General features: G+C 38.4%; 1 protein-coding gene across 1 annotated transcript in view; it reads right to left on the bottom strand.

The window, feature by feature from the left end:
• Positions 1-13,160, bottom strand: part of KLHL2 (kelch like family member 2) — a 178,529-nt gene that overhangs the window by 58,980 nt on the left and 106,389 nt on the right. Inside the window, exon 5 of the mRNA XM_069097792.1 lies at positions 3,544-3,706. Within this exon, the coding sequence (XP_068953893.1) occupies positions 3,544-3,706 (163 nt within the window). The remainder of the gene's footprint in view (positions 1-3,543; positions 3,707-13,160) is intronic.

Below are 13,160 nucleotides of genomic sequence, written 5' to 3'. Positions count from 1 at the left end.
GAGCAACTCCCTTTATGCTTCCATAGGGACAATGGTAGAGTGATGGAGAAGGGGGTATAGCATGGTAAGAAATGCAGTTTTACAACCATCTGCCATTAACTCAACTGTCCATACTCCAAATGTGAGATTTTCAATATGGAACAAAAAGATACACTACTGCCACCTACAGGGAAGGCAAGCACTAACAGGTATAGCAGCAAATACCCTCAGGGAGACACAGGAAGCAGCAGGTACCAGGCTGGTCAAACTATCATCTCCCCTCAGACCCCAAAGAAGAGGGGTGGAGGGGAGGCGTAAGCATTTATATGATGTCTACTATAAGCACTTAACAAATATTATGTCATTTGAGCTGCAGAACACCCTTGAGAGGCAGGTGATGTTATTATCCTCATTTTACAGTTGAAGAAACTGAGGCAAACAGAGATTATGTGACTTGTCCAGGATCACACAGTTATTAAGTGTCTGAGGCCAGACTGGCAGTCAGGTCTTCCTGATGCTGAACCCGTGTGTTTTGGGAATAGTAGTGCCCACGAACTGATCCTGCTTCCAGCCCAGACCCTGGCAGTCACCACTGATGAGAACAAGGCACCCAACTTCCTCACCACCACCAACAGCAAAAGCTGACCGACCGCTACTGACAAACAGGAATGTCCCAGAGCTCTGGGAAAGGCATTGTTACCCCAGATCACAATTTTTATTTCTGACCCAGCCCTTGCTAAGACATAACCCAGGAAATATGGCACAGAAACTACTTCAGTGGGTGTTCTATAACTACAGCTTGTGAATATGCCTCCCCCCCCCCTGCCCCCAGTCTCCTGCTACCAGTCTTTGGTACTGTCAACAAAAGAGATGACTGTGTTCATCAATGGAAATGACATTCAGGATGGTGTTCTCCCATCTCCTTTGCAACTGTACCCTAAGGATCATGGTACTATCCCATCTGACTTGAGGAGCTAAATCTCTATGCATTATCTCCCCCCATTAGAATGTTAAGTCCTTGAAAACAGATGTTCTCTTTTCTATCAGTATCCCCAGTGCTTATCACAGTGCTTTGCAAGCAGTAAGCACTTACCCATTGCTTTTTTATTTCATTATTTATATCTGAGGAGCTGAACAGTATATATCTAAAGTGACTATCTCTATACATGAAATAAGAAGACATTTCTTAAAATTGCCGCTAAATGGAAAGTCAACTCATGACTTCTTGTAGATGACAATAAGGAGTTGGCTTCAGAAATAACATTTCACAGGATGCCTGGTGAATAGATCTTGCAATTCTCATGACCACTATTAGTACTACAATGCAATGGAAAGTGTTAGACCTACTTAGGGTCAAAACAGACCTGGATTATAACTGAACCTCTGACACTTACTAGTTGTATGAGCATAGGCAAGTTTTCATGAGCCTCTGCTTTGTACATCTCTAGAATGGGAATAATAATACCCACAGTATCAACCTGCATTATTATGAATGTCAAATGAGTTAATTTGTATATCTAATATAGTACTTAGAGTCTGACTCTCCATGACCCCATTTAGAGTTTTCTTGGTAAAGATACTATAGTGCCTTGCCATTTCCATCTCCAGATCATTTTACAGATGGGGAAACCAAGGCAAAAAGATTGAGTGACTTGCCCTGAATCACACAGCTGGTAAGTGTCTGAGGCTGGACTGGAATTCAGGTCTTCCTGTCTCCAAGCCTGACACTATCCACTCTGTCACCTAGCTGCCCTATATTAAAAAATAATGGATCTTAATTTAATATGCAGACTATTAAAAAGTGAAGGCTCATTTTTTTTAAACAAAGATGTTGCTTAAGCCTAGAGCAAAAATCAGTATTTCACCATGACTAAAATTCACAAGAGCAAAGAGAAATCTATCAGCAGAACTCTGGATGCATTCGAATTCTGGTGACAAATTATTCATCTTTTTTATTCACTGCAGCAAATCTGCGCTGAAAAAAACATAAGAAAATAAAACATAAGAAAATCTAATTATTTCCTGAAGAGGAGAAATAAAGAAAAGAAGATAGCTATTATGTAAGTAGACTAGGAGCAACTTGATGTTTTCTATAATTTAATTTGGCCATCCCTTGGATTGAATTGGCTTTTCTACTGGCCAGCTTTTATTAGAGATAGTACTGTTTGTAAACCATATTGGAGATGAATAACAATCTGAGAAAAAGGCACTGTGCTCAAAAATTATTTTGATAAGAAAGAAAAAATCTAAGAACAAATGATGTCACCTTTTTGTCCCCTCTATGATTTTCTAACAAAAATCACTTATAACAGACACATGATAATTGGTAGAAGATTTCTCTGGGAATTATAAAAAATCACTTTACATTTCACATGAGGAACACAACTGTTTGCATTGTAACAACAGATCATTTATTTTGGCTCTTAGGCCAAAGCCTCACAACAGCAAGGGAATATCAGGTGATTTTGTAACATACTGCTTTTCTATTTCTCAAATCCTAAAGGCTGTATCTGGCTTTTATTGTTTTGAGAGCTTTAAGATTCAACAACAGTAAGACTAAAAATCACATTTTCATGTTCCTAGAGCTTCCAGAAAAGGATGTAAAAATATGTATAGAATATTTTATTTTCATTTCTTATGTAAACATTTTTCATAAATATTAATTTAGACTACATGCCCTCATACTATTTTTTTGGAAATCTGAGGTCTGGGAGTACAGAATGAATATAGTATAAAAACATATGATAACCTTAGACATTACTAATACCAATTAAGGGCAGTTAGGTGGTGCAATGGATAGTGTCAGGCCTAGAGTCAAAGAAGACTTGAGTTCCACTTACTAGCTGCATGACCCCTGGCAAGTCACTTAACCCTGTTTGCTTTAATTTCCTCATCTGTAAAGTGATCTGGAGAAGGAAATGGCAGAACATTCCAACATCTTTGCCAAGAAGACCCCAAATGGGGTCACAAAGAGTTAGACAGGACTGACACGACAACAGCAAACATGAATTTGTATAAGACACAGCATGGCAAACAAAGTAGAGATAAAGGCAATGAGAGGCAATGAGATCTGGATTCTGATCCCACCTTTAAGTATATTAGCTCTTTGATCCTAAGCAGACTTTGCTCAGCTTCTCAGTGCTCCAGGCTCCCTAAAATTTTAAGCTATATGCAGAAAAGGTGCTAACTTGCAATGGTGGAGGGAGTTTCCTCATGCTAGAGCTTCCTATACCAAAGAAATCACAGATAAAGACTATCCTTACTTATTTGCTTTATGAGTATGATTTAATCCACAGAATTTCATTATGAGGGAGCAAAACTTTAAATTTAAAATTAGCTTAAAATCTACAAGTTTTAATTGAAATTAAAAATAACTTAAATTTAATACTTTCAATAGCAAACCACACACATTTTAACACCCACACCCCCCAAAAAATTGCATCAAAGAACAAAAATGGGGCCCCAGAAACATTGTGATTCAGGCTATGCCGTCATGACAATTTCAAGATGGTAATCAGAAGCCAAGAATTCTAGGCTCCCTCTTCATCTGGTTGCTCTACTTGCCTGCATAGGTGTTGGCCTTGTTCAGAAGTTCAGTGCATGCATGCATATCTGCGAAAGCCCGGATTCCTAAACAGTTGATTGGATGAAGCTGGGATTCCAAAAAATCACAGCAAGTCCTTTTCACATCCTGTAATTGTAATAGACCAGCTGCTGGAAGAAGTACCTGAACACACACACAAAAATTATTTTCGGTTAGAAAAATAATATTCTATGTATTTTTTCCCTAAGAAAAAGACAGTTGAGTTCAATTTTCTTATGAATGGCTGAACCATTTCCTTATGACCTGCCTGAAATCCTAAGCATCCAAAGGGGAGAAAAAGTGACTCAGAAGTATCTGGCCATCTTCCTCTCACAATGGCTAATCTAATGTCTGGCCATGGAAACCTCTTTCCAGATCTCATCTTTACTTGGTCCTTAAAGAAGACTGACCTTGGGGCGGCTAGGTAGTGCAGTGAATAGAGCACTGGCCCTGGAGTCAGGAAGACCTGAGTTCAAATCCAACCTCAGACACTTAACACTTACTAGCCATGTGACCTTGGGCAAGTCACTTAACCCCAATTGCCCTGCCTTCCCCCTCAAAAAAAAAAAAAGCAAAAAGAAGATTGACCTCGAAGGCCCTGCTAGCTCTGATTCTATAAAAAGAAATACCATCCTGGATTAGATCATGCCCCTCTAGCTCAGCATCCTAAATGAAGTCAAACAAGATGTGAAATTTTAACTGCTTTTCTTAAGGCACGTGGATCTGAACTGAACGGATGGGAATTCAAAAGTCTCCAGATTGTGAAACATATTGCAATGTTTTCCAAAATTAAATTAAATGGTTAGAAGGATAAGGGTAGCTAGGTGGCCCAGGGGATAGCAGGGCAGGCCTGGAGTCAGGAAGACTCATCTTCCCTGAGTTCAAATCTTACCTCAGACATTTACTAGCTGTGTGACCCTGGGCAAGTCGCTTAGCCCTGCTTCCCTCAGTTTCCTTATTTGTAAAATGAGCTGGAGAAGGAAATGGCAAGGCATCCCAGTATCATGGCCAAGAAAATCCCAAATGGTTTCCAGAACAGTTAGACCCCTCATTTAGAATAGGGACTACACCTGTGATTTCATTTTTACTAAACAACAAAAATGGAAGGATGAAGGCAAGCAGGTTAGAACATTAAACATTTATAAAAATTAAGGTTTTTTAATTAGAGGTAACCTATTTAAATGAGTAATTTTACATCCCAAATACAGCATCTAAAACAATGTAATAATATTCTCTGAGCAGTATGGAATAGTGGATATACCACTGGACTTGGGTGTCATTAAGATCAGGGTTCAAAGTCTACCTCAGAAACAAAGTAGCAGTGTGACCCCAGGCAAATTACTTAAGCTCACAGGTCTTTTCAGTTTTAAAAATCCATGATCCTATGGACCTTGGAACTCTGACAATTAAGTGGCAGGAAATAAATTTGCTTGTAGGCTATGTCATTTAGCATATATCATATTTTTTAAAAAGAAAATGAAAATGAAAGTTTTGTAAAATAACAATGTTATTGAACATCTGGTGTTCTCTTCCAAAAAATTTTTTTCTAGAGCCAAGATGGCGGAGTAAAGGCAGGAACTTGCTTTAGCTCCTGCTCCAACCATCTCCAATACCAGTAAAAAAAATGACTAAACAAATTTTAGAGGTACAGAACCCACAAAATGACAGAGAGAAACAAATCTCCGGCCGAATGCAGCCCAGACTGGGAGCCGAGCACAGTCCTGCGTGAGCCACATAGGCTCAGACCCAGGGCTGTGCCAACTATCAGCACAGAATGGCTGGAACAAACTTCAGCGGAGTGAATCCCTGGCAACTGTGGAGGTTTCCAGACTTCTCAACCCATAAATGCCAAAGAAAAAAGGTTAGTGGGGATCTGGGTGATGGAAGAGCTCAGTCCAGCCCCTGTGCCCGGGGGCAAGAGGCAGCATGGCGGCTGCAGCTGCTGCTGTGGGGCTGAGCTCCTGGCATACAGAATGTAGGGGGATCAAGTGAGCATTCAGAGGGTAATCACTCTTGCTTTGACCTGCTTTGATCTGGGTTGCAGTCCTGGGCAGTGATCCTGGGGTGAGGAACACCAGTGTGCCAAAGCTTGTTGGGGCTGTAGAGAGGGTGCCCTCAGAATAGCGCTGGCAACTGTGAAAACCCAGCTCTCTCCACTCTGGAAGCAGAGTTCTACAATAGCAAAGAGCTCAAAAGTCAAGTAATTGGCTAGCAAGATGAGCAAGCAGAGGAAGCACAATCAGATCATAGAATCCTTTTTTGGGGACAAAAAGGATCAAAACATGGAACCAGAAGAAGAAAACAAAGTCAAAACTCCTGCATCAAAAGTTTCCAAGAAAAATATGAATTGGTTACAGGCCATGGAGGAGCTCAAGAAGGATTTTGAAAATCAAGTAAGAGAAGTGGAGGAAAAATTGGGAAGAGAAATGAGAATGATGCAAGAAAATAATGAAAAGCGAGTCAACAGCCTGCTAAAGAAAACCCAAAAATACACAGAATAAAGTAACACCTTAAAAAATAGACTAACTCAAATGGCAAAAGAGGCCCAAAAACCCAATGAAGAGAAGAACACCTTAAAAAAATGAATTGGCCAGATGGAAAAGGAATTTCAAAAGCTTACTGAAGAGAATAATTCCTTGAAAATTAGATTGGAGCAATTGGAAGCTAACAACTTTATGAGAAATCAAGATACTATAAAACAGATACAAACAAATGAAAAAAAAAAATAGAAGGCAATGTGAAATATCTCACTGGAAAAACCACTGACCTGGAAAATAGATCCAGGAGAGACAATTTAAAAATTATTGAATTACCTGAAAGCCATGATCAAAAAAAGAGCCTAGAAATCATGTTCAAGAAATTATCAAAAAAATTGCCCTGATATTCTAGAACCAGAGGACAAAATAGAAACTGAAAGAATTCACTGATTGCCTCTTGAAAAAGATCCCAAAAAGAAAACTCCTAGGAATATTATAGCCAAATTCTAGAGTTCCTAGGTCAAGGAGAAAATATTACAAGCTGTCAGGAAGAAACAATTTGAGTATTGTGGAAACACAATCAGGATAACACAAGATACAGTAGCTTCTACATTAAGGGATCAAAAGGCTTGGAATATGATATTCTGGAGGTCAAAGGAGCTGGGATTAAAACCAAGAATCACCGAGGACCTTCAATTCTTGATGAAAAAAACCAGAGCTGAACAGAAAATTTGACTTTGAAATACAAGAAGCAAGAGAAGCATGAGAAGGTAAACAGGAAAAAGAAATCATAAGGAACTCATTAAAGTTGAATTATTTACATTCCTACATGGAAAAATGATAATTGTAACTTATGAGACTTTTTCTAAGTATGAGGATAGCTGAAGGGAATATATATGTATACATGCATGTATACATATGTATGTATAGGAGGGTACATGTGTAGGTGGCGCAGTGAATAGAGCTCTGGCCCTGGAGTCAGGAGAACCTGAGTTCAAATCTGGCCTCAGATACTCGACACACTTACTAGCCATGTGACTTAATGTCACTTAACCCCGACTTCAAAAAGCAAAATATGTGTGTGTGACAGGATGAGTTGAATATAAAGGCATGATATATAAAAAATAAAATTATGAGGTGAGATAGGAATATATTGGGAGGAGAAAGAGATATAGAATAGGGTAAATTATCTCATATAAAAGAGGCAAGAGAAAACCGTTACAATGGAGGGGAAGAGCAGGAAGGTGAAAGGAAATGGGTCAACCTTACTCACATTGGATTTGGCTTAAGGAGGGAATAACATAAACAGTCAATTGGATATCTTACCCTACAGGAAAGCAGGGGGGAAGGGGATCAAAGGGGGAGGGCAGACTGGGGGAGAGGGTAGTTAGAAGCAAACTTTTGAAAAGGGACAGGGTCAAAATAGAAAATAGAATAAGTGGAGGGCAGGATAAGATGGAGGGAAATATAGTTAGTCTTTCACAATATAATTGCTATGGAAACGTTTTGGGTAACAATACATGTAACAACTTATATTGAATTGCTTGTCTTCCCAGTGGGGGTGGGTAAAAAAAATATATAAAAAAAAATTTCTAAAGCAACAAGAAAGAACAATGTCATCTCAAAATTTTAGATTACATTAATGTGAAAAGAACAACAAATCCCATTAGTTCTTTCGTGAACTGAAGCTCATCTGTGCTGCAACCCACAGACAATATTTAGAGTAAAAAAGCAGTGGTTTTATGCTTATATATACAAAGGATTCCCAAAAGTCTTAGTGACGTTTCAAGCTTTAAGAGCTTAAAATTTCACTAAAACTTCTGGGACACATAGATTTTTATGTGCATGTGTATGCAAACACATATGTGTATGTATTATGTATATTTATTTTTTCCAAAAATCTATATAATGGATTCTAAATTCAGTAATGAGGTTATCCTTTTCTTACAATATTTGTGCTTTTTGAGGTGCAAGAAGGCAACCTGTCTTGCCTCTCAGGGGAAGTATGGCACTATCAGTGTGAAATGCTATATATAATGCCATTTTTTTTTCTTTCAACATATTAGTTTTGCCGAACTACTTCCCCACCTACCCCTACTCCTGCTTCATTTTTCTGTAACATGAGATGATTTTCTGGGAGGGAAATGGGAAGAGGGATACATTGGGAAATATAAATAATGCAAAAACAAAACATATTAATAAAATTTTATTTTATTTTTTAAAAAAATATGCTTTTTGGTATTTCTTAAACATTCTCTGAAAAACAATCTCTGAATAGAAACTTTAATTCTGGATCACAGGAAGAAAGTACTGAGCCATAGTCCAGATCAGGTAGTAATGGTTACAACTAAGGCAAGAGTGGAGTTTCTAGCTTGTAACCCTATTCATAGCTTTAAACCATTGTAATAGGCTTACATATATTTACTGTTGAATTAGAGCTGGGCAGAGGCCATACATCCCAATCTCCTCATTCAGGATAAGGACTACCATTGGTGATTTTATTGATACTCCCTCTAGGTGGTGCAGTACACATAGCTCTGAACCTGGAATCAGGAAAACCTCAGTTTTAATGCCACCTCAAGACATCTACTACTTGTGTGTGATCCTAGACAAATCACTTAACCTCTGTTTGCCTCAGTTTCCTCATCTGTAAAATGGGGACAATAACAACGCCTACCTCCTAGAGTTGTTGTGAGGAACAAATGACATAATTATGAATCACAGCATACTATTGGGCACATAGTAGGTGCTATGTTAAAAATGTTGTTATTGTTATAAAAGGGAGATAATAACACCTACCTCCCAGACTTGTTATGAGGAACAAATTAGATAATAGTTTTAAAAGTCTGGCATATAGTAGGCACTTAATAAAAGCTTGTTTCCTTCCTGTACCAATGAAGGATGTATCTCTGCAACTTACAGTCATAGAACTACCCAGGGCACGGAGAAGTTAAATCAGTTGCCAGGGTCACAGGACCAGTATGATCAAAGGTGAAACATGAACACAGATATTCCTGGCACTCAGTTCAGCATTCTCTCTACTCAACCATCAGGCCACAGTGACTTGACCCAAGTCAAACATCTAATTAAGGGTGATAGGGTGAAGGAAGGAAACTCCCAGGACACAGGTCTATTGACTCCAGCTACTAATTCTACTACACTACTTTAAAAAGTTTAAAAAAAAAGAAAAGAAAAAGAAAATACTGGAACAATTTTAAACAAGTTTCTAATGAAAAGGAATAACAGAAGCAGAAACCATTGTAATTATTACAGTCAAACCATTTTGCAATGTGTAAAACTTGCTTCATTATGTCATGAAAAGGAATCTCAGTGGAAGGATATAATTAGTTGATTATTTTCAAATTGTAGGTTTTTCTTCTACGGGATAATTGGGCACTAAAGCATCTGTAAAGTAAATTCCAAGGTACATAATAGTGTAGACATTTAATTCAGCAGGTTCATAAGCCTCAAACTTGAGAAAGTGGCCCTCAAGGCATCATCCCAGCCCATGCAATTGCACAAATGAGCATCATTTTCAGTCTAATCAAGGGGCAGACATTTAATCAGAGGCAACAGAGTTGAGTACACACACAGTCTCAGTCTTATGTACCCTGGATTCCTCTCACAGACAAATAGAGAACAAATGGGATTCTCCAGGCTTCTCTTGACTATCAGTCTCACCCCTGTACACTCTGGGGATACCATTCCCTCTCTCTTTCTGTTGCTACTCACCACCTCCAACCCCATCTCCAAGCCCCCTGCTTCTCAGAGGTACAAGGACCCAGTCTGTAGAGGCAAAGATATGGGAAAAAAAATGGGGCTGCTGTGAGCTGATCCTGGCTCACGGTCCAACTGCCACTCCTTCCCCTATCCCATTTTACCAATTGTCAGCTGTAGGAGAGAAGGAGAATCTCCTGCTTCAAAAGCTTCAGCGGTTCCCCATTGCTTCAAGGATAAAACAAACGCCTCTGCTTGGCATTTAAAATGCCCTTCACAATCTGGCTCTGGTCTATCTTTCCAACCAAATTGATTTTTATGTGACTATTCCTTCCTACCTGTTTGTCCCATACATGATGTTCCACATACAGCTTTCATATTCATACCTAGATACTCTTTCTCCTTCAGAGCTATCTCTTGAAATCCCTAATTCCCTACTACACTCAGCTCAGGTATCACCTATCTGTAGCCTTTCCTGATCCCAATTGTCCCAAAGAAATATTGTTCTAATATCAGTTAGTTTCCATAGTGATATATTTCAAGGAGTTCACAGAATTGAGGACTTGAAAAGATTCGTAGAAGATCTAGTCATTTTACAGATGAGAAATGAGAGGCTAAGGGAAGTAGAGAGCCTTCGTCCAAGGTCATATATGTGTGGTCAAGCAAAACAATTAAACATGTCTAAAAAAAGTCTTAACTTTATTCTGGGTCCATTACTCCTCTATTGGGAAGAAATATAGCAACTGTTAATGATAGTCTACTCGTGCAATGGGTAAGGGGCTCATTTTAAATCTCTAATCTATTCAAATGAGCAGATGATCATTTCAGTACAAGAGAATAAGTATGAGTCCTGTTATCCAAGAGATATATAAAATACATTAAAGTATTACATTGAGTACGTTAATTTTTATGGCACATAATATATATCTATACACCAAAGAGATGGGCAGAAGAAACTTCATGGGCACCTGAAGAAGAGGCCATTGTGTTCAACTGTGGGAAGATTTGAGCATCAGTGAAAGTGGTCACTCATAAGGTGCATAGTCAAGTTTTCTTTATAGTGCAGAATAATAATCATAATACAAAGTGCTTTTTCCCCCACAGCAACTTAAGAAAGCAGACAGTGTGAGAGTCAACATACTTATTTTACAGATGAGGAAAGTGGGGCTCTGGTCACATAGTCATTAAGTGTCAGAACTAGGATTAGGCTAACAGCTTCCTGAATCCAAGTTCAAATCTTTAAAGAAATGTCTACGTAACACTGGTCTACATTCATGGTTCTAGACAACATTAGAAAGGTGGGAAACTAATACAGAAATAATGGTTTACATGATGACTTATATAATCAATATCATACTGCTTTGCCTTCTCAGAGAGAATATGAAACACCCAATTTTTTAAAATAATGCTAAAATAAAGCACGATTATTAAAAAAAACAATAGGGAAAAATTTAACAAAATAAACAATAAGACATTAAGAAAAGAAAGGTGGGGAACAATAGAGATAGAATGTTGATTATGTTGTCATTTTGTCAATCAGCTTTAATTATATTTCTTTGCTATAACAGACAGTCAGACAGAGTCATGGAACTGGAAAAGAAGATGAAGTTAAATAAGGAAACAAACATGAATATGTCTTTTTTTTTTTTAATATTTAGGTAATCCACCTAAACTTTTTTTCTTTGAATTAAATTCTATGTTTATTTTTAGTTTATATCATTCATTTCCACAAGATTTTGAGTTACAAATTTTCTCCCCATCTTCCCCCCCTCCCCCAATCTGCTCTCTCCTATATCGTCCCCCATCCCCACTGCAACTTTCCAGTAGGGCAAGATGGATCTTTATGTCCCAGTGCCTGTATATCTTATTTCCCAGTTGCATTTAAAAAAAAAAAATATATATTTATATATATATATATATATATTTAAACATTTGATTTTAAAACGTTGAATTCCATATTCTTTCCCTTCCTCCCTCGTCACTCCCCCTTACTGGGAAGATAAGCAAATCAATATAGGTTGTACATGTGTAGCTATGGAAAACATTTCCATAGGCGATATATTGTGAAAGACTGACTATATTTCCCTCCACCCTATCCCACCTCCCACTTGTTCTATTCTCTCCTTTGACACTGTCCCTTTTCAAAAATGGGTGCTTGCAACTTCTCTCCCCCCCAACCTGCCCTCCGCTCCATAATCCCCCCTCTCATCCCTTTCCCCTACTCTCCTGTAGGGTGAGATACCTTAATTAGTGTGTATGTCATTCCCTCGCTAAGCCAAATTCAATGAGAGTAAGGTTGACTCCTTCCCTTTTGCCTTCCTGTTCTTCCCCTCCATTATAACAGTTTACCCTTGCCTCTTCAAGATAACTTACCCCGTCTCCTCTCATTATATTCCTTTCTTACCTCTCAATTTCATCTTTTAAGTATCATCCCTTCCTATTCAATTGGTCCTGTGCCCTCTGTCTATGTATACCTGCAACATACATACACACATTCACATATGTATTCATATGCACATATACCCTCCTATATAAACATATATATGTATGTGTATGTATATTACATATATACACATACAAATTTCTATTCCCTTCAATTATTCTCATACTGAGAAAAGTTTCATAAGTTACAATTATTGTTTTTCCATGTAGGAATGTAAACAGTTCAACTTTGATAAGTTCCTTATGATTTCTTTTTCCTGTTTACCTTCTCATGATTCTCTTACTTGTATCTGAATGTCAGATTTTTTATTCAACTCTGTTTTTTTCATTAAGAATGCTTGAAAGTGGGGCGGCCAGGTAGCACAGCGAGTAAGAGCACCGGCTCCAGTGTTGAGAAGACCTGGAGATCGAATCCTGGGCTCAGACACTTAGCACCCACCCAGAAACACCTGGCCGTGTAACCTTGAGCAAATTACTTAACCCTAATTGCTTAGGGTCGGCCAGGTGGCTCAGCGAGTAACAGCACCGGCTCCAGTGTCGGGATGACCTGGATCAAATCCGGTCTCAGATACTCAGCACTACACCCAGAAATAACTGGCTGTGTAACCTTGAGCAAGTTACTTAACCCCGATTGCTTTAAAAAAAAAAAAAAAAGAATACTTGAAAGTCCTCTATTCCACTGAAAGACCATATTTTGTCCTGAAACATGATACTCAGTTTTGCTGTGTAGGTGATTCTTGGTTTTAATCCCAGCTCCTTTGACCTCCGGAATATCATATTCCAAGCCTTCCGATCCCTCAGTGTAGAAGCTGCCAGATCCTGGGTTATCCTGATTGTGTTTCCACAATATTCAAATTGTTTCTTCCTGGCTGCTTATAATATTTTCTCCTTGATCTGGGAATCCCGGAACCTGGCTATAATATTCCTAGGAGTTTACTTTTTGGGTTCTTTTTCAGGAGGTG

This window comes from Petaurus breviceps, unplaced genomic scaffold (assembly GCF_028583685.1).
Source record: "Petaurus breviceps papuanus isolate PSGF00001 unplaced genomic scaffold, PetGlider_PUasm1.0 126, whole genome shotgun sequence".
Taxonomy (NCBI): domain Eukaryota; kingdom Metazoa; phylum Chordata; class Mammalia; order Diprotodontia; family Petauridae; genus Petaurus; species Petaurus breviceps.
This window is presented reverse-complemented; position numbering and strand designations above follow the sequence as displayed.